The sequence below is a fragment of the Brachyistius frenatus genome, unplaced genomic scaffold (genome assembly GCF_029030835.1).
Source record: "Brachyistius frenatus isolate BFR_SWC_R1_liver_20210118 unplaced genomic scaffold, ASM2903083v1 Contig_284, whole genome shotgun sequence".
NCBI lineage: Eukaryota > Metazoa > Chordata > Actinopteri > Embiotocidae > Brachyistius > Brachyistius frenatus.
The window spans coordinates 383,370-405,657 of record NW_027210883.1 but is presented as its reverse complement, the minus strand read 5'-3'; the positions used below and the strand labels follow the sequence as shown (position 1 = coordinate 405,657).

Sequence of the window (22,288 nt, the reverse complement as noted above, 5' to 3'; positions counted from 1 at the left end):
CTGAGAGGCTCTCGAGTGGAAAAGCCTATTCATGCATTAACGAGGGGATTTAATGCATTGGAGTGCCCGACGGACGGTAAACAGTTTGCTTGTGTGGTGTTCGGGAGTTAAATGCGATCTCGTGAGTGCATGTAGCCCGATGGCGCCAATCAGAGGCCATTTTGTTCCTCGCTGGTATTTTCTCTGATGTTCTTGTCGGCTGTTTGTGTTCGTGGGGAAGGCTTTACATTCCTCTGGGCTCGTGTTCATGTAACGTGTTAGTAATTACCAACCGTCGCTAATAACAAGTATAATTTTACACACTTAATTCATATTTAATGTCGCGCTACACTTAAGGAATTAGCATTTAACTCGGGTTTTTGTTACCAAACAATTAATTGGCGATAGGATATGGAAACAAAAGGTATTTGCAAGGACGGTTTCCGTGTTGTACAAAGCGTGTTGCGCACGTGTGTGCAGCTCGATAACGACCAGCTCTTTGTGGCTCTGTTTAACTTTTAATTAGTGTTCGCAGCACGTCTCATTAGTTCTGCTAGATGTCTGTAAGTGAGACTCCAGAATCATGCTCTACCAGCTCTGTTGGATTCAGGGCATCTAACGCTGACTTCAAAATGGGCTCATATTTACTGTGTTCACGAGAAGTGAGTTGTGACCAAACCGGACATCACTTATCGGTTTGCCGCTCCGAAGCCTTGAGATCCTGTGTTTCTTTTTGTCCGTCGCCGTCTTTTGCTGCTTTGGAGACAGACGTGACCGTATTTGGACGAGCTGGGGAGGAGTGAGCGGTGAATCTTGACGCTATGCCCTGCCCACCTTTATCAGAAACCTGACCGCACCGAAAGGCCTGTCGTTCAAACAGACCCCCCCCCTCCCCCAAACATACCATATTTTTAGGCCTAATATCGAATTAATGACGGGATTATTTTTATAAAACTAAACAGGAGTGACTTTAATGAACGACGCCATTATGACTTGTTGGAAAAAAGAATTTGAGTTTCATGAGAGAAGTTGAATGTGATTTTATGGAGCCAGAGGCTTTTTGGGGCGAACCTCTAGTGGCCCTCGGTGGTATTACAGTTTAAGGCACTTCTGCATCGGCCTCATTTTTCAAACCCAGAAGCTACGAACAGAAACAGGCCGTGGAAGTTCATTTTTTGTCGGATGGTAACTTATTAAATTGCAAATTTTGTCGTTTAGAGTTTTTCTTCGTAATTTGATAATACGTCTAAGAAAATGTTGATGTTCCCGACAGCCTCGTGCCATCCCTCTTTCGTCATACCTTTTCATTATGTGAATTATGCTACCTGTTTGGTAGCTCACACAATTTTTTGCCTCTGTGACTTATAGACACCGACAACAAACCCTTTGGTGACCAGGTTGCTGTTGCCGAGCAGCGATGTCATCACAACTTATCGATGTCCACACGACTTCCCACGTAGGAACCACGAGCTCGTATGTTTCATTTGAAGGCAGCGTGTGTCCGTGTAGTTAAACTCGAGTAGTAAGCCCCGCCCCCTCAGGCACAGCAGTGCTTTTAGCAAAAAATGCTAACAAGCTCATAATAGAAACGTGCTGATGTTTAAACGGGTATAATAATAATAATAATTCACGTCAAATCTGAGTTTATCTTGCATATATTTTGTCCCAAAGTATTGGACAAATTAACATTTTAACGCTGGAGGGATCATCCCAAGGGAGAAATTTATGTGTGAGCCTACTTTTATATAAAAGAGATGTTTCACTAAAAACCCCAAAACATTTCAATATGTTGGTTTCACTGGAATTAGAAAAGTTAGAAGATCACAGAAGTCATCCTCTAGGGACTGGAAACGTTCTCCATGTCGAACCATCTGAAACATCTTGGACCAAATTTGTGGACTTAAGGAAAGGAAATAATTCGTTAAATGTTCAATTTAAATATTGGCATGTATAGACATGTTAAAGTGAATTTCATGCTTCAGTGATACCAGCTGTTCAGGCATAAATAGACCCAATAAATAAAGATAGCAGAGCGGGGGAAAAAACAGCTGCACCAACTGAGCATCTTGCCGAGTGGACGTCGGTGGTCATGTTGAGAGCTCAGGATTTTACTTTGTTTATTTATTTCTACATTTTCTCTATATTGTTGTTTATTGTTGGTCAAACTGCGACGTAGAGCTGTTACCTGCACAGCCTCTGACTCGTCGATGCACCGAGGAAGTCGGCTTCAAAAGAAGTTGAACGGTGAAATTAAAGAAAGTATTTGTTGAAAGCCGAGTTTATTTTCGTTCTCATTTTATTTATTTCTCTCTACTTTTTCAGTTCCTATAATTATAATAACGATGCTTATGGTTAGAACCATGTTTTGTTTTGGTTTTATCAAAGAAAGAGCAAGAAAGAAAAAGGCAGCAGAGATACGAGGAGAGAATCGGAGGTGGCAAGTCCAGGGGTGGGGTGGGGGGGCAGCCTCACAGCAGTCACCGCCATGGCAACAGCAGGCCATAATGACAAGGCAGGCGGAAGGGGACACCGCATCGTGATTGCTTCAATCACAGTCATGTCAAACACGCTGCTTTGCATTTTGTTTTTGTCCCTCTGAGTAGCAATTTGTTCATTCATTTAAGCAGGTGGATGTTTGAATGGAGGTAATTTCAAAATACTAATTGCAGGCTGAAAAGTCTGGTTTGGGTGTTCGGGGAAATAGAAACCATTTAGAATCCGAATCTTGATTGAGCAACTGTCATTGTGTGTTATGTATCGCTGCTGATGAAAAGTGTGTGTGTGTGTGTGTGTGTGTGTGTGTGTGTGCGTGCGTGCGTGTGTGTGTGTGCGTGCGTGTGTGCGGAAATTCAGAATAACTCAAGTCAGCACGTATCTGAATAAATCTGCATTGAAAAGCGTGATGGGCAGTCAGATAAAAAAACCTCGCAGATGATTTGGAAATCATTCAGACTTTATTCATCACATCTACCATCCGTCGTTACAAAGCTTTGGGGCCCCTAGCTCTGATTGTCGCTAGCCATTTGTTCAGAGCTCCGTCACCCAAACAAACTCTCCCACCCAGTCACAAAAATGAAAACAAAAAAATAATAATAAATTTGTCAAAAGATTCTTTTTTTAGTTTCATAAACAGGAAAAGGAAACAAATTTTGAACAGATAAGACAATCCAGTCAGAGAATTAATTAGTTTGCCAATTTAACCAACGACAACCAGCTGTTTCGGTTTTTAAAAGCCTCAGCAGAGGCTCAAAAAAAAAAAAAAAAAAAAGAAAACCTCTGACACCGCAAGAGTTTAATTTTGTTCAAAGAAAATGAATAAATCATTTTTTTCTAAAAACAGCTTTGCATGCCGCTCTTACAAGAGAATGAGGGGCAGCTAATGTGAAGGTGATGGGATTCTAGTGCTCGCTGTTCTCAGAGCCCCTTCCGGCATCTCCAAAGAACCGGCGACACTTTAGACACGACAGCGCAGCCGCTGACCGAAACACTCTCACCAAAGAAGCCCAACAGCCGGGCCAACGACTCGGTACAATCAGAAGAGCACTTACAGTGACGACTCACAGCCGGGCGGAAGCGAGAGGAAACATTCTTCATCTGGATCCCAGTCGGTCACATCCGCGGGAGGAAAAGTGTTTACTGTTTTGATTGGGGTTTTTTTTAGGGTTTATTTACCTTTTATTTGTCTACAAGTGAAAGTTGAGAGATGGCAGGAAGTTGGACCCAAAGAGTACAAAATTTAAGTAATTATATATATAAGACATTATGAAATCAATGATCACATAAAAAAAAAAAAAAAAAATGTGGTAATGCCACCAGACTTCATGAAACAATTCATTTTTTGGCAGTTATTTATTTATTTATTTTTTAATTTTTTTTTACTTCAATCCAACATTTTTTATTTCCAAAATGTCTCCTTTCCAAAGCGAAGGGGTCTTTATTACTCGGCCCACGCAAACAGCCAGTTACATAACTGACTTTGCCCTTTTTGTCTCGGTGGACAGACGAACACGTCGCGATGAAAGGTGCCATCATAATGAAGTGAACATTTTGATTCAACAAATGATGAAAAAAACTGTTCTTGTTCAAAGAAACACAGTTCTGTCATATATTTAGTTTTAGTCTTAATGCACATGATTATTTTCTTCCCGTATTTTTATTCACTCTTTGGGTTTCCGTAAATGCTTGATTACCGTCAGTCAGACGTACAATCTGTGATTTCTCATTTATTTTACAGCAGATTCACGTGTGCTTGAAGTAGTTTAGGAATATTTCCCTCAAAGCAAAAATATATGTTTTTTTTACCGAGCAGCAAAATTGAATAATTCACACTAATAAAAATGTTGTTGAGAATCAACATCAGCTGCCACCAACTCTAAAGAATAAGGCTGGTGATCTGTATTTCTCTTACAGTCAACAAATCTCAATGAAAAAGCAAAACCAACATGAAATCGATCCCACAGTGTTTCATCGACGTAGTCAAGAGTGCACCACTGAAAACAGTCCCCAATACCGTTAAATCCTTTTTTTTTTCTATTTAAGTAATATTTGCTGAAAACTGTCTTACGTACACCGAAGTGTTTCACATATTCACGTGTTAAGCGGGGAACGAGAGGAAGTTGGTTTGTTGGTCTTTTGATGGGATTTTGTTAACTGTAAGAAAAACCTACAAAAATCCACGGCCTTATCCGTCTTTTTACAGTGTGTGTACCGTTCCACGTATCTGAACACATTTCAAAGGTCTGCAAATAAATAAATAAAAATCGCTGTGCGTCTCTGAAAGCAGAGGTTCCCCCGCTATGTTCAGATAAGCACACTTTGAATGCAGATATTCACAGCCACTTCATAAAACGCTGCATCACCGACTTCACGTCTGTTTCCCAGCCGCGCCACTTTGTTTTTGTTTTTTTATATTCCTGCCAGAACGGCAGCGTTTTTTGTTGTTGTTGTTTCTGTGTATTTATTATTGTTGTAACCTGCAGTGTTACAGACTCGAACCACAAAAGCGCCGTGTGGTCGAGCACTTAAGCGCCACCGCTGAATGAAAGATGAATATTAAAATGACTACGCTTGTTTCCACGTTCAGTTTTTCAGAAGTGGTCTTTGTAGTTTTGCAATATGTAAAACATGTATAGAATTAATATTTTATACCGTCGCCACATGCTTCGTTCCTTCTCCGCTGCCTGAAGTGGGAGGCCGCTAATGTGATGGACCACTTAACTCCACGGAAATGCAGTCTCTATCCAGTGATTCATAAAAAATAACGGTTAAAAATACAGTAATGGGACTCTCAATAAGTCCCGATAATAAATAATACATAGTTTTAATAACTCTCGCCCACAATATTTCCTTTTGTTGCCATGCCAACTTGGCCAGCCATGAAAAAAAAAAAATACAGCATGAAGCAGAGACACACACACACACACACACACACACACACACACACACACACACACACACACACACACACACACACACACACACACACACACACACACACACTCACACTCATGCACGGTCTCGCAAGCACACACACACATCATTCCTCCGCTCTCCGGTTACTTAGCAGTTACCCCGCTGATCACCGGAGGAATGAAAGAACATAAATGACACATTAAATATGAGCAGAATTAAAAATGGATCGCGGCTCAGATGAGCGATGACATTTTAAGAGTCCGGCCATTTGCGCGGCTTCGAGCGTCCTCCGTCGACGCTCTCGCTTTTCTTCCTCCTGTTGCTTCGGGCGTTCCCGATTGAGCAGCTTTCACCTGGTCGAACATGTCCTCCATGAAAATGTACAGCCGTGTAACCCCAGAAGATGAGCCATAGGAGGGCCGCGAGACGACACCATTAAATATTCAAACACTGCGACCCACAGGCTTCAAGTCTTTGCCCTGTCCAGTTGTTTTTATGTTGTTGTTTTTTTGTGTGTGTGTGTGTGTGTGTGTGTGTGTGTGTGTGTGTGTGTGTGTGTGTGTGTGTGTGTGTGTGTGTGTGTGTGTGTGTGTGTGTGTGTGTGTGTGTGTGTGTGTGTGTGTGTGTGGTATGCGGCTGCTGGTAGGTTATTAAATCCATGCCTTTCATATAGGATGTAGGCCTGGAGATCTTATTGCAATAACACTCGAGATTAAAAACACACACACATCCAGAAACCTTCGCCACCAAGTCTCCGCGATGCCAGATGTGATGTCGGGTTCTTTGTTGGAGGAGAGGCCGGGGCGAAGTGAAGCCGAGGATGTTCGTGGAAAAAACTGCAACGATGACCAGGTTGGAGAATGGAGAGAAGGACGCTGGGAGGAAGCGAGGGAGGTCAAAGGCTGAAAAGACACGAGCTGTATATGCGCGTATCGCTGTGTCAAGTCACTCATGGGTATCCAGCAGTTTTCAGACCTGTCCTCTGAAGGTCTCTTTGTCCGTCTGGCTTTTTAATCCCCTTCTCCATCCGTCGCTTTCGGAGTTTGTCGGAGAAGAAGAGGAGGAGTTGTTTTTGTGCTGTTGTGCTAATGGTTGGAGGTGATCTCAATGTCTGTCCGGCCTCTTAGGAGGCTCTTTGGAGGCCTGACAGCCGATCCCTTTATGTCGTTATGTCTCTCTCAATGACTTTAAGTGGCATATGTTGGAGAGAGAGAGAGAGAGAGAGAGAGAGAGAGAGAGGAAGTAACATGATGCTATACCAGTGTGATACACACAAAGCGCACTCTGTGCCTCATAATAGACCCGATATCGCCACTTCCCTATTGAGTCCCAGGCGCACACAACAGATTTGGTTCAAAGAACCACTTTCACCCAGAATCGCTATCCCATCCGTTTGTGGCCGGGCGTGCAGAGGCGTGCAATCGAGCCGAGTTCCAGTTTAGTCCCAGTCCCAGTGTTTCTCCCGCCTTTGTGTCCTCCATCCCTGATCGTGTTTCACGGACCAGAGAGAGGAGAGATTCAAGTTCAAGTCCAGATCTGTGTATACCGTTTTTCCTCCTTTATTTATTTTTATTTTTTTTATCCCAAACGCTGTCTGGAAGGAACAGGAGAGACACTGATTCAAGACCAACCCAGACATTTTCCCAAGGATGCCCTCGTCTCTGAAATAAAACCCATCCCAACCAAGCATCAGCGTCTCATGGGTCAGGATGGGTAAAACAATGCAGTCTGTTGGGCACTCGGATTATATTCAAGTCTCTGTTTTTCAGCCTATGAGGCCTGCGTCTGTGAGGATTTAGGCCCTAACTTTGTGGTCCGACCTTGAGTTCCTGCATCCGGCTTTGAGGTGGAGGTGGACCCTGTTCCTGAGGCGGGGCCTGGAGCAGCAGGGGGGGGTGGTTGGCTGCGGTGGACTTGCGGATGCCGGGGCAGGGCCGTACGTATGGGCTGCTGGATGAGATGCGACTGCTGCGGAGGCCGAAGCTGATTGCCTCGACGGTAGCGCAGTGACTGGGAACGTAGCAGCACCCGTGTGTACTGGACCTCCGGCATGATGAGCTTGAGGCAGAGCTCCTGGGCCTGGCTGGAGAAACCACGGCTGAGATTTGCCGGGAGGTCGTAACCCACGATGTCAACTTTTCCACTGGGCTGCCAGGGACGGAGATCCTTGTTTTTGATCTGGGCGGCTGAACGGAGGAGCGGCATCCGCCCACCGAAGCAGCTTCTCATCAGCCTCTCCTGGGCTCGGCGGAGGAGTCGCACCTCCCTCGCCACACAAGCTGGACCCAGCGCTGACAGCTGTCGCCACAGCGAGGCGTTAAAGTGGTCGTAGAGACGTGCGTCTAAGGAATTCCAGGCACGGATCTTTGCGGGAAGACTCGGCGTCAGGCTCCGCTTGGAACTCAGCGTCCGCATGTTGAGCTTAACGTACAGAATATCATCCAGATCCCAGGAGAGCAGGTGGCGGAGGAGAACCAGCGATTCGTCAAAGTACTCGGCGATCATCACCAGGGAGAAAACTCGCTCCACCTCCGCCACGAAGGCCCGGGCGTACGTCACATCCGTCGCCGGGCGATCTTTGTCTCCGCCCAAGTCGAAGGTCAAAGTGTTGCGTGCGTACATGGAGTCCTTCTCGTCTGGCCGGTAGTAGCGCCAGGGCTCCTCTAAGAAAGTCTCCAGGGAGCCGTTGGGGACCCTCTTGAAGCTCTGGCAGTACTGGTTGTAGTAGCTGAACAGGGATTCGAACATGGAGCCGGGCTCTCTCAGGATGGTGACGTATATCGTGCCGTTCGGCATCAGGCGCTGCAGCTCGGCCTTGTTGAAGCGCATGTGGCTGGTGATGATGTTCGGCGGCAGCGTGTGCGGGTGGACGAAGTGAGAGGTGAAGGTGCGCGGGTAGCAGAACTGGTGACCGCAGGCCTGCACGGGCAACGCCACCGTCAGGTTGTTGCGCTCGGCGAAGCGGAACAGCAGGTTCTGCATGGTGGTGCTGGCCGTTTTGTGGGTCTTCAGGAAGACCATGTTGGTGTGCTTCGGTTTAAGGCCCGGGGCGGGGTGGGAGCGGAGGGCAGGGCAACCGAGGTGGAAGGCCTCCATGGTCCTGGCGGTAGAAAAATAAGGCATAATCATTTATTTCAAGCTACATTAGCTCCAGAAAAAAAAAAAAAAAAAAAAGCAGCTACTCCAGATAAAATAGTGACATTAGAGACATAATTGCACAGACACTCGACAGATAATGGAAGAGACCGAAGTGTAGAGCAGGGCAGAGGTAGTACGACAGAAAAAAAAGTGAACATGTGGGGAATTGAAAAGAGAGAAATAAGGAAAGGGTGGAGAAAAAAACGAAGCCGGATAGAGCCACTGGAGAGTGGAGGACCAGACAGAGAGTGCAAGATAAAATATGGTGTGTCTGAGTGGTTTCATATATAGCTGTAAAAGGAAAGCAAATTCATAGTTTCTTGACTCACAGGAATCTTTGTCGATATTATGAACTCTTATCCTTGGAAAGATCCGATAAATAATTCTCAATTGATTTTAATTTCAATTAAAAGTTGAAGAATTATCTGTCTGATTGATTATTCAGTGTTATTTCAGAAATACGTAAATTGGGATTTAGAATCGTTTTCTTTCATATCACGAAGAGCGAATTAAATTTCATGTTAAATGTACAATTTGAAATGCAATGTGATCTCAAAGTGAACTGGTTAAAGTATATTATGTATGATGATGATAGTTACTAAAAAACGTTGCATCAGTCGTGGCTAAATTTTAATTAAGATGCATATCGATGAATATCAATTTTAATGTAGCTAATGAGCTAAATATATTAAACACGGTAAAGTCCTGTCATGTTTGGTGTGTTGTGAATATTATTGATTACAGACCAAAGCAGAAGGTCACATTTTGAAAAGATGCAGAGATAAGTGAGACGGTAAAGACGGGCGACATGAGCGAGGCGTAAAGTTGAAAAGGGTACGAGAACAGAACAGGGCTGTCAAAAACCGACGATCCTTTTACTTTGATAATTGGTCCTTTGACCAAGAAGGCGGCGCATCAGCACTCAAAACATTTCTGAGTATGATAATCAGCCCGTTCTTCTATTACTTTGAGTCTAAAAGACAGGAGGCATTGTCAGATTTTCTGATTGTAATGAGCACCTCTGTTTGCATGCGGTGGGTGTATTTCAGTCACTCACCAGCTCAGGTGGCCCCCATGGTGCAGCAGAAGACTGACAGTACTGATGGCGATGAAGACCAGGAATATCTTCTTCTGCGACATCTCTCTCTGCTTCACTGGGACTGTGGGAGGTGAAGAAGAAGAAGAAGAATGAGGCAAACGGAGGTAAAATCAGGAGAGGAGCGAGGTGCACCGAGAAAGCAAAGACAAGGAGGAAGGAGGGCGACGGGGGAACTGGGGAGCAAGAGGAGGAAACGAGAGGGAGGCGGGAAAGACTAAAAAAGGAAGCAGGAAGGACAAGCGAAAGAAACGGGGAAAAAAGAAAATGCTAAACGAGAGGAAGAGACGGATGTTGTGAGGGACGATTTATTCGGCAAGTACTTGCCGGTGTCCATGAGCAGCAGCAGCAGAGGGTCGTGTGGCTCGGCTTTGTCACTCAGTAATAATACAGTGAAGGATACCTTCACTACCTCGCAAGTCACATTTACTGTCACACCCTTTTATGTCCTGTTGCCCCCCCCTCCCACCCTCCCGGACGTGCATATGTTCAAAAACCAACTGCGTGATTGCTCGGGCAGCAGAAGCTCCCCCTCCGTCACTTGACCCGCACCGCCGAATCTGGGAAGGAGTCCAGGCGTCTCGCTGGAACAACAATGGCCAGCGACTCTCTCCTTGATTACACCGGCCTGTTACCGTCCGAACTGCACGGCAGCAGACGAGAAGCGCTGGCTCGCGTTACTCCGGGCGGCCGGTGCATTTTACGCTCACATTTTGGGCGGAGGGACGCGAGTGCATCAGTGTGGGAAACTCCTGACCGTGGGGGTTGAGACCCGCTCAAGACAAGACAAGACAGGGACTCTGGCACTGAAGTAAAACCAGCGTGGTCATACTGGCTTTTAGATTTAAATACATCTAATTGGGTTTGGTAGTTATGTTTTTTTAGGGATGTCGTTTATGTTTCTGATTTATCACAGATTCCCAACAGCCTGAGGTGATGTCTACACGAAGAACTAAAACGCCCGAAAATATTCAACACAGTGACGTGCAAGAGAGTAAAACAACAAATGTTCACACTTGCGAAGCTGGACAGTTTCAACTCATTTAAATTTGAAACTCGACTACAAATAATTGGAAATCTGGCTTGCAGGAGTTGTCAATGAATCAAAAGACACAATGATAAAGAAAAGATTTTATGCGGTAAACAACACTGAGTCACTCTTTTTGTTTAAAGTCCAAAGCTCATAAATAGATATGTGATCATTTCATGTGCAAATTAGACAAACTGAGGAGGCGAAATGAGTCACAGACTAAATACCAGTACAATGGAGATATGTTTCCCCAAACAGGAATTAAGCTCTCAGTGAGGAAACGACAGTGACCTCACGTTGAGTTGTAGGAAACAAAGGAAGACGAGAGTGTAGCGTGACATAATTTAAAAAAAAAATCATAATGTGCGTAAACACTGGTGTGTCGGCATGTAAAGGCACAAAAGCGCTCTGTGATATTAAACGGGAACTGATGCTCTCAAACAGATTGTTTGGTTTTTGGCTGGTGAATCTTATTTTTACTGACCACAACTCGATTTCACCAAGTCACTTTATTATAATCTTAAAATGACTCAACACCTCAAACACACAAATTGTGAAGCATTTCTTTTGCAGGACAGTTTGTCTTAATATCATCATATTTTACATTATATCCGAGCGCGCAGCCAACAGTGTGTTTATTAAACGCGTGTCCAAATGCAATTTTTGTGAGTTTTACAGGGGATTATGTGACTGCAATGTAATGTAGATAGTTCAGAAGATTTAGTCTCTTAATTAATCCTATGTGGGTTTTTTTTTTTTTTTTTTTTTTTGTGGCCGTAACATGAAATATAAACCAATCACAATGTCATGTCCCATTCCCTTTAAGAGCCAGGTGTGCTTGCACCTTGGTGGATTCTTATAATAACAGCGGATTTGCCCGAGTAGTTGGAAAGTCCACTTGTCTACAGAGAAAAACAGATCTGTTTGTGCTCAGATTGAGCAGATTAATGTACATAATCATAATCTTTCGCATTGTAATCTTTTTATTTGTAATCTTTTGTGGCTGCATGTCCCGTGCATGTGTGCCATGCACCGGCCTATTTAGGAGTATATTACTCTCTCAGTAATGTGCCCTTAAGATGAGGTTAAGACCAACACGCACACAAGGACACATGTGAGAACAAGTATATTTGCCATTTGGACAATGTGGACGTTGGACAGAAAACTAGCAAAGACAGTTACGTTGCGTTTGGCACTGAATATTTTATTTGATTGTTTGGCATCTACTACGGCAGGAAATAGCCGCAGCCCAGAAGACATCGGCAAATAGCTGCAATTATCAGACCAACTGTCCAAATCCCAAAGAAAACAAAAGAAACAACTGCAGATCCTCATATCTAAAGCAAGAACAGACTTTTACAAGTTCACAAGAGAGTAAAAAGACTTTAAACGCACAACAACGGAAGCAGAAATACGCTTTTAATAACAAGAGTTAAATATCCAAAAAGGCAAACCAAAAAAAACTAAAACATGGTGAACCAACTGGGGATGCTTCCAAAAGAACACAAACAGGAACTAAAGAGGCAATGAGCAAAAAAACCAAGACACCTTCCAGGAAACAAAGCGAGGAAGTGTGAAAGGCTACGCAGCTTACAAAACAATAGAGACACTCGGAAACCGATAGAAGTGAGAAGAGAGAGAACAGGAGGTGTATGAACACAGGAGGCTGGCTGCTGGTGAAGTGGAGACAGGAGAGAGCTTCAAAATAAAACAGGAAACACACACACACACAAAAAAACAAAAAAAAAACAGCCTGAAAGAAAAGCTAAAAAAGAAGACGAGACAGGAAATCCAAATTAGTTGTGTACGTATTCTTTATGAATGAGAAAGCGGAAACATCCATGTGCTGAAATAGTTTGTTGCTACAGTGGAAAGAAACATTTCAGCAGTATTCAGCTCAACCTGAGCAGCGGCAGCTCTTTTGTAGAGGACGGAGGGCGGCTTCCTATTCTACTCTTTAATAAGTAAAAGCTTCTTTTTCGAGCATGTTTCCTTTCCTCCTTCACGATGTTAATACTTTGTCGGGGTAGTTCACGTTTGGCTCCCTTTCAGAAAGAAAGCCATTTGCTGCCGCTTGATCTCCAACGGCATGAAAAAAAACAACCTCCAGTGACTTGAAAATTACCTGAGCCGGATGATCCATCACATTAAACATGACACCTTAATGTGCTTCTGCCGCAGTTCCCTTTTCTTTTCTTTTTTTTTCCTCTTCTTCACTGTGCCCACGCTCAGTGATTTCAAATCTGTGCCCTCGTCACATCATCCTCTCCTCACTGTCAATCACTCACGGGTGGCGATCGACGTCCTCTCTTGGAAAACATCTCACTTCGGCATCTTAATTCTTATGATTCCTTTTGTATTGAGCGCCGGGATGGGCGGCGAGCTTTGGATTTTATGAACAACAAAGAGACCCCTGAAGGTGCGTTCAGACAAAAGTGGATATTACAGGTGGCGCGATCGTACACAAACACAAAGGAAATGCTCTTGAGGCGTGGTGGACTTCCAGCTCGTGAATGTATGGAAACAGCTGGAGAAACAAGGAGTTTGTCGACTGCAGAAACAATCCAATCCAATTCTCTGAAACAAGACGTGATTTCACCTTGAGGTGAAACTGTGGAGCTTCTGCCAAACAGCGGCCGCGGATGGCAAACACACTACGAATGCTACAATACAGTTTAGTAGCGGAACTTCAAAGTCTACATCGATCAAATTTGCCTCGCCTTTGCGTGACAAGTACACGCATGAGCAGAGCTGCAGAAACAGGAGGTCATGTGACGTAGTACACAGAGCGAAAGAGTCCACGGTTGGACGCACTGTAACGTTTTTCCACTCATGTAACGTACGTTAAGTAACTTGTATGTAACATTACTTCGGTAAAAGTACAGATTTGAATCTGAACCGTACTCTCTTCGTAACCTCAAATAAATGGTGTCGGTTTGTAATCTGAACCAAACTGTGTCACATTTAATTCAAACCATGTTTTCTTCTTAAAACAAACCACACAAAATTGGCTATATTGTAATTTTGAAATTACCAGCATTTTTCCCCATTACCTTTAATTTAAGTGTTTTAAAAAGAAACTTGGCTTGTTTACAACTTGTTTCGGTTGTCTGAACCTTTGTTTCCTTCCAGCGTCACACTTTGTCTTCCTAAATGTCAATAATCACTGATCAGTACAATGTTGTTACAACCTAAATATATATATATATATTTAAAAAAAGAGCCCATGTCATAACCTAACATGTTTTTCTTTAACTAATACAGCGGCATGTCTGACACCAACATATCACCTGCGTGAAGTGTAACAGGATGAACTTTTCATCGAGACCCTTAAAAAAAAAAAATAAAAAAAATCTTCCAGCAGGCTGGGCAATTACATTCAGTTACACCGGGTTCCTTGTGTCAAGGGCAGGTCTCATTTGCATGAGCAAATGTCAAAGTAATACCTGTTTTGAATGAAACACTAATGAGACGAAACAGAAATGCGGAGCGATTCGCCCTGATTCAGAGAGTAATGGGATCAGAGCTGCGGCTGATGCTCGGCGGCGATACCACATCGTTAGCACAAAGGAGCCATGCAGCAGAGATGCAGGGGCCGTTTCTTGTGGTAAAAGGAGCCGGTTCGCAGTGTGTGTGTGTGTGTGTGTGTGTGTGTGTGTGTGTGTGTGTGTGTGTGTGTGTGTGTGTGTGTGTGTGTGTGTGTGTGTGTGTGTGTTTGCGTGAGGCGATGGAAGTGGATCGTGTGTCACAGAGAGGTAATAAGAATGGGATTTAGATGGCTTTCAGTGGGCAAACTCGACCTCTTCCCCTTCATCCACACTCATCTGCTGCCATCCTCTCCTCCCTTAACCTCATATTCCTCCTCCTCCTCTTCCTCCTCCTGCTCCTCCTCCTGCACCAACAATCCGGCCTCGTTAATTAAAAACGTCTGATTAGGTTTCTCTAACGATCGCTGCAGATATAAAAGCATAGAGCGAGGACACCCGATCCGTCTGTTAGTAGACAATGGTTTATTAAAAAAAAAAAAAAAAAAAAGGGGACAGGCAGGAGAATCTTATTTGTGTATTGATCTGATGATTACGTGACAGATGATCCTTTTTTTTTAAGAATTTCAACACGCGACATTAAGTTAAAAAGAAGAAAGATCGGGCCGCGGTGCTTTACCTTCAGAGTGGATCATCTGTTTTAAATCACGACCACTCACCTGTGGTTTTATTTTGGTGAATGTTTTGGGACTCGGCGGTAAAAGATCAGGAGCCATAAGTTAGTCGCTCCCGTGGGTTCAGCTTGTTACCATGGTTACCTTTGTCAGTTTGCAGCTCAACATAGGGCAGCAATTAAAAACTGCAGACAAAAACACATGTATATATTCAAGTGTTTTGACCGGCAGTGAATTTATATGTCCAGTGTTTCCCTCAGGGGCGGAGTCATAGGTAGTAAGGTAGGTAGGTAGGTAGGTATATACTTTATTAATCCCCGAGGGGAAATTTTTTAACGGTAAAGGTTATATAACGACACAATTACACGCTGCACCCCCAGGAGACGACGGAAGATGAGGGAAGTCATCTAAAAACACTTTATTTCCAGAGGGACTTCTTTATTGGATGTCTGACTGTTTGTCCTGCAGGAGACGGCTAACGTTTGATCTGTTTGTGTTGGGTGATATTTTACAAGAAGCAGAATTAAGGCAAAAATAAAAACCCAGGTATTCAAAAATATAATCTTATTTTAAGCTTTGTCTGACTTTGCAAGCAGCAACCAACGTTGGTTTGTGAACTGCCGTTCTGAAACCTCGAGTTCGGTGTCTAGGCCGTCGCTATCTTGCTATTTTTGGAGCCAGGAGTGACCATATTTGGGCGGGTTGGGGAGGAGCGAGCGGTGGATCTGACTTGATCTGATTGGGAACCCGAGGACACTATATGCCCACCTTTAGCGGAAACCTGACAGCACCACAACCCTGTCAATCAAACAGGCACGCCCCCCCCAAAAATGTCTCTTTTTGAGGCCTAATTTCTAATCAAAAATGGGATTATTTTCAAATGGACCGCCACAAAACTAATAAGAATAAGATTGTCGTTAATGTCACTAAACTCTCCCAGTAATCGCTAAAAACTGGCAATTTATTTCAGGCTAGTTTTGCATTCCTACACATAAACAGCTAAATTCAGTGTGACATATTGGATTGTGCGCTCCGGATGTGTTTGTCTGTGTGGCTGCAACTGCTCGCAAACACAATAAAACTTCAGCGTCGGAGGAACTATTCTCACATCTCTCTTAAATTCTCCCTGCAGGTGATTCAAACTTTATTTCCTCCTCTTTTCTGCACTTTCTTTTTTCCTTCAGTCTCTTCTATCTCTGCCGGTTTGCCTCCCTTTATCCCAAAGGGTATTATTTTTTTTTTTTTTTTTTAAACATCTCTGCTGCTGTGTGGTTTCTCCAAAATGTCAGCTGTTCCCGAATCAGTGAAAACAATTGGGAGATGTTCTGAAAGAGTTTTTTTTTTTTTTTTTTTAAACCCAGGGTGGTAGCCGGAGTCCCAGGCTCCACAGACATCCAGCAGTGACACAAGCAAATAGAGAAGCACAAGAAAAAGACACAACACACACCGAGACAGAAAATAACACGGATATAAAACACAGACAGCCACTACATCCTTCAAAATCAAAACTCTCACACACACACACACACACACACACACACACACACACACACACACACACACACACACACACACACACACACACACACACACACACACACACACACACACACACACACACACACACACACACACACACACGTAGCTGACTCCCGCCTAATGAGCGTATGAAAGTAGCTTCACGCTCCGGGGCAACAGCAGCTGCTTCGCTCAATGATCCTGTCATCTGCACTGATGTCATATGATGACCTCTGACCTCTGGGGGAGTTCGACAGCTCTGTACAGCAAACTGTGAGGGTTCGAAGAAGTAAAACACACACACACACACCCATTTTTAGACTTTGAGCCGCCAAGTCTATAATTTTCACTTTATCATGGGCCGTCTGGCTTTGTGCGTCCAAACCAGCCAACATACCGAGACATGACAGCTGATCTTCAGCACATACAATCATGGCAACTTGCCACACCTCCACCCCGTCTCCCACTGAAACACACATGCACGTTGGTCTCTCTGTTTTTGTGAGGGCACCCATGATGCATTCCCTCGCCCCTTACCCTAACCATCACGACCAGAGGTCCACCGATTATCGGCGCCGATGTTTAGCATTTTTACGATTATCTGTATTTTTTTTTATTCAATCGCCGATAGAATTAATACAAAAAAACGCTCTGCTTTATCTGATTGGTTACACCTCACGAGTAACGGGCCAATCAACGCTGAGAACTTCCCGCTTCATTTCAGCTCAGTTTTAAAAGTCGCTCATTCATTTTTCTGTCACTGAAAGCTGGCGCTGTTGTCTGTGCTGTTCTTCTGTTCTGCTCTCTGTGTATCATGAAGCGTGTGTTCAGAGCAGGAGATGTACATAAATATATATACACAAATACAGGTGAACGTCACTGGAGTTTATAACAACTCCTCTCTTTGTGTGACTGTAATAAAAGGCAACGTAAAGCTGAACGAAATCCACGAGGTGACTTTGTTTGTGGGAAAAAGAACAACTGGACGACCGGCACTGGAGTCGAGTCGAAGCTGTGCCGGGAACAGCTGCAGTCTGATACGTCTCTAACATCTGCAGCTGCTCGAGGACAAAGACCTTATTTTGTTAATGATTTAAGGATTTACTGTGGGGGGGACAGTAAAATGCTAAGTCCTTTGTTTAAAACATTAAACACGCTGTGTATCAATCCAGATCTGAGAAACATCCTCTGAGGCTGTTCGGGACAACTAAGAAATCCGTTCTATTTCCAGGAAAAGTGTTTGCTTACGTCGGAGGCTTTATCTCTGAAATCCTCAAAATCAATCTGAGATATGAGGCTTGAAATTATTTTCTACAGTTGCGCCTCCTCGCCCACTCCTCCGTTGCTCCACCCTCTCACTTGATGCCATTTGGTGAAGCTGAAGATCCCCGAGGGCGGAGATATTTTTAAACCCGTTTCGGTTGTATGGGCGCATCGGGGGGATATTGGGAAGTTTTCCACAGCCACAGAGACGGAGGTACTTCTTTGTTGTAGTAAATATAACCAGCGTGTCACCTACAAAGATGAGTGAATCACAAAATTAAAACCTCTGGAAGTCCTGATCAGTTTCTAACTACACGAGCAAACTACTGTCAGAACCAAGTGATTGATACCTATTAGAAATCTTTATATTGATCTGAGTCTGTCCTTTTCAGCTGAAATAGATTGACTCTGGGATTCTTTGATATTCTTATGTTATCTTGTTTTATTAAATTGACATAAGATAGTTTATTGTATCATTGTCTTATCTGTTCATTTCCCACGTGGAAATGTATCATTTTCCACGACAGTTCGGCGTTTGTCGGCGGGATGGACGCTTCATCCGGGACAGAAAATACAAGACTGAAAAAGACAAAACATCGATGGTGCAATTTGATAAATGCATTAAAATGGACTTCCCTCGTAGTGGAAGCTTCAATCGCTTTACTCAAACTTTCCCTCCTAAATCTGATATTCTGTGTTGGTAATCTCTATTTAACATTGTAGATATCGTCAGGTGAAATCAACACCTTGATTTAATTTACTGCCGTGTCGATGAACCGCTGGGAGACTTTGATTTCGCTTCTTTGTTCGTGACGCAAAAGCTGCCGCCTGTTGTGAGTTTTGTTTAAAAGCTCCAGTTTGCAGTTATGTGCGAGATAAGCAGCGTTTTAGTGACTTCTGAACTCGGAGGCTGGAGCTCGACGCAGCCAGTCGATGAACACGGCGCTGCATCAGCGTGAATCAAACACTTCTAATTCTGTCGGGGGGCCTCGAGCCGGAGAAGATCACAGCTTTCTGTCTGCAGCCGTGCAAAGATTGTTTCTCTTATCGCTCTCTCCCCACAGTCTGCCTCCTCTCCTCATTACTTTAATCTAAACTGCACCTCGCTGACTCCCCTCCCCCTCCCCCTCCCTCCTCCTTCCTCCTCCTCCTCCTGCTGCTCCTCTCCTCTCCGCTGGGCTTTTCCTCTCTCCATCACGCTACCCTCCAACACTTTATCTTTACAGTAAAGGCAGTCCGAGCTCTCTGGCCGGGTTCCTGCACCTGCTAGAGACGCCGAGAAGGAATCGAATCAAGCACACGTCTGTAGTCAAACACGTATGTTAATGTGTGTACGCAGCTGCATTTTGATCGCCCTCGTGTGTGTGTGTGTGTGTGTGTGTGTGTGTGTGTGTGTGTGTGTGTGTGTGTGTGTGTGTGTGTGTGTGTGTGTGTGTGTGTGTGTGTGTGTGTGTGTGTGTGTGTGTGTGTGTGCGCCTGAAAGCGTCTGGATCATTACTTTTCTGCAGGATAGACTCCCCGTGGACTCAGAGATACAGGCTCTATCTCACCCTAAATGACCCCCCAGAGAGGGGGATGAGAAAGCGGTGGGGGGGGGAGAGAGAGAGGGAGGCAGCATGAGAGAGAGAGAGAGAGAGAGAGAGATGAGATTTCGGCCAAAGACAAACATGGAGGGAGAAAATGAAAGAAGCAGCAAGACTACACGAGTCGAAGAATCAACATCAGGCCTTAAGAGCGGCGCGCTTATCGAAATGAAAGCCTTTTAGATCGTTTCTTACCGGCAAGCGCCTGAAGCCAAATCCTGAGGGGTGGGGGGGGTTTCAGCGACGCAACGGGTCCCCCCCCTCGCCCCCCCGGCAAAGTCGGATCACAAGTCTTCTGTTTTTGTCTCTCCGCATCGTGATAACGGCAGCGAAGGCTGAAGGGAAGCTTTCAGGCGTCAAATTGAGAGGCTCGGTGTCCGAGCGCTTTCTGAAAACCGACATTCACACCCGTCACACCTTTTAAGCAGGTTGAAAATATTTTTATATTGGTTTTGAAAATATTGTACCAAAGTATTGAACGAATACATACTTGACAGCAGTTTGAACGAAAGGCTGCGGGACAGAAAGTTTTCCGACCAAACTCCCGTGTCGGCCCCGTCGAGATGCTGCCGGCGTAGCCGACGGGTATTATTTGTGTTTCGCTGTGGAAGTAACGAAGACTTCGGTTTCTGCGAGAGAATGTTTTCTGCTTATTTTCGAGGCCTCTGCACTTAATCAGCCGGGCGAGCTACGACAGACCATCCTCCATCCCGTCGAAAAATAAAAGGCAATTTGGAGCGCGAGGACTCCGTAGCACTCGAGAGGTTTGGTCTTTGTTTGCATCTGCGGTTGGATCCAGAAGGGTGTGATGTATGCGTTCAGGAGGAGGCGCTCTTTCAAAAATATATATCACTCCCCTCCTCTCCGGCATTCATATTCTGCTCAGGGAACTCGATGTGCTTTTGCAACTCAGCTGTTCATTTACATAAGACGCAGCAGCCTCCTCTGCCAAATTAATTTGATGTTCTCAGGCGAAGCCGGAGAAGCACCTCCACCGGACCAAACCGCAGCTTCCTGCTGACCCGACCCACCGAGTTCACATGAGCTAACCGGGGTGTCGTACACGCTTCGCTTTGGTTACAAAACCGCAATTGTGGGTTTTCCACGAAAACTCCCCCCCCTTCCCCACCACCACCACCACACTGCTCTGTGTTTAAGCTCGGCGCCAATTACTAGCACAGAGTCGAGGGATCCAGCAGGTTTGTTTGGACCACAGCCCGTTTTGTGTTCTCAGTTTTATTGGATGACAGTTTATTCTGCTGCAGTGTTGTCGCTTCGTTTTTTTGGGTTTTTTTTTTCCTCCCTTAAGATAAAAGAGAAGGCGCCACTTCATTAGCATGACAAACAAGACAGATTTATGAATCTAAACCTGCCAGCTTCTCTCAGAATTACAGTATATTTCAACACCCCACCATATCGCTCCGCTCGCCCTCCTTCCCCGCACCGGGAGAATCTTTGAGCTTTTGATTCCAAACCAAGAGAGCTGCCTGCGCGCTGCAATTAACGCTGAGACGCTGTCACGATGGGAGACAGAAGGAACATTAAAGGCTCCTCGGCGGAATACATACAAGCTTGTTTTTAAAAGCTTGTCAGCTTTCATCAGCGAGGTGGACGGACGGGGTGGCCTGCGTGGTGATTAGTAGCAGAAGAGAAGGAACTACAGCGTGTGGATCAAGTCCTTCGCAGCGCACGGGCCACCGGGACGACGGGGAGACAGGACGAGCGCTCTGTCGGCGATGCAGTCATTAAAGATGCAGTTCCTACAAGAACGGGTCGACGTGTCATGTCAAGATGCACACAGCAAATAACTGAGCACTGTATGCAGTTTACTTCTGGCGGCCTGACCATGTGTAAACACATCATAGATCTTTCTAAACTTGCAAATACATTTTTACAAACTTGTGGTGTACAAAACAACTAGGTCCCACACATTTTGTAGCTCCGGTAGACTCTCTTCCCCTTTTAATGCACCCACTGCGAAAAGAACCAAACCTCCAAAAGAACACGTGCTTTTGGTCAAAAAAAAAAATTATAACACTTCACACAGTTTTACAACTCTTTTCTCTTCGTATTGTAATTACTGTGTTAATGAGTAATGTCATTTAAAGGTCCAGAAATGAACTCTATTGTCCTTTACGTTAAGAGTAATACCACAGACAGTAAACAGGTCAAGCTTTACGTCATGGAGGCTGGTTGACCTTAATTTATTCAGGATTATTATTTGTTTTTAAATAACGGTCTGCAGAAGACCAAAAAAAGATATTAACGACAAGTAGCTGCAGATTTCTCGCCTTCGCTGTGATAACAGTCTGGTAGCTCGGTTCGTATCAGTCAGGGAGCAGTGTCGGTGGTTAACCGCGTTTGTGCCGCCCCTCCATCACTTGGATTGGACGGCTGAGAATTAACAGTCCGCACCTCGTCAAGCTGCTGGCATTCATTAGTACAGTTTTAAAAATATGCTGGACTTTGGTGGACACGGGAGGTAGTTGCAGCGGTGGCAGAGTGTCAAGTAGGACGAATAACTGGAAACGATTCCCTACGGAGGGCTGCCAGACCCATGTTATCACGGCGTAAAGCTGGGTTCTGGTTGGCACCAGGCTGACCCAGTACAGCCATCGTGGTGTGTAGCTGGGGACTGAGCCGCCGTACTGGTTTGTCATTCGTTTGAATTTCACAATTTAACCTTCTCAAAATGTACGTCTACAGCAGAAAGTTCCTGAAATCCACAAGCTTCCAAAACATCCCGAAGGTGAGTGAACTCGGTGAACCCCGAGCAGAAACCCGCGGCGCCAGACTTTAGCTTTGAGTCGCGCCTTTAATTATTGCATTCGTTGTTTTCTAAGGTGCTTTTTGCATAAACGTTATCCAACCACCCTGCAAAAGAATTCATAAATCCACAGCCGGGGCAGGAAAACAACAATTCACAGACGAGATCTGATCCAGCAAACTGGATGCCATTAAACCCCGACGCTGAACTCCGACCCTCATCGGTTACACACCCATGTTGCTGCGTTCACAAACATAACGCGGGCTAATGAGACGATAATCCGGGATGCAAGCGGCAATAAGGAAAATCAATGCATGCCAGATCAATAAAACATCCTTGTGAT

General features: G+C 44.7%; 1 protein-coding gene across 3 annotated transcripts in view; it reads right to left on the bottom strand.

Annotated features, from left to right (window-relative positions):
* Positions 1-2,911: 2,911 nt before the first annotated feature.
* gal3st3 (galactose-3-O-sulfotransferase 3) overlaps positions 2,912-22,288 on the bottom strand; it is a 32,358-nt gene continuing 12,981 nt past the window's right edge. The window contains exons 1-4 of one of the 3 annotated variants that reach the window (XM_069722265.1): positions 19,669-19,950; positions 19,374-19,566; positions 9,587-9,689; positions 2,912-8,491 (exon numbers count right to left, since the gene is read on the bottom strand). In XM_069722265.1, the coding sequence (XP_069578366.1) occupies positions 7,162-8,491; positions 9,587-9,669 (1,413 nt within the window). In that variant the 5' untranslated portion in view covers positions 9,670-9,689; positions 19,374-19,566; positions 19,669-19,950 and the 3' untranslated portion in view covers positions 2,912-7,161. Of the gene's footprint in view, positions 8,492-9,586; positions 9,690-19,373; positions 19,567-19,668; positions 19,951-22,288 lie in introns of those variants that run through there. The other 2 variants (XM_069722266.1, XM_069722264.1) reach the window with 2 other exon arrangements.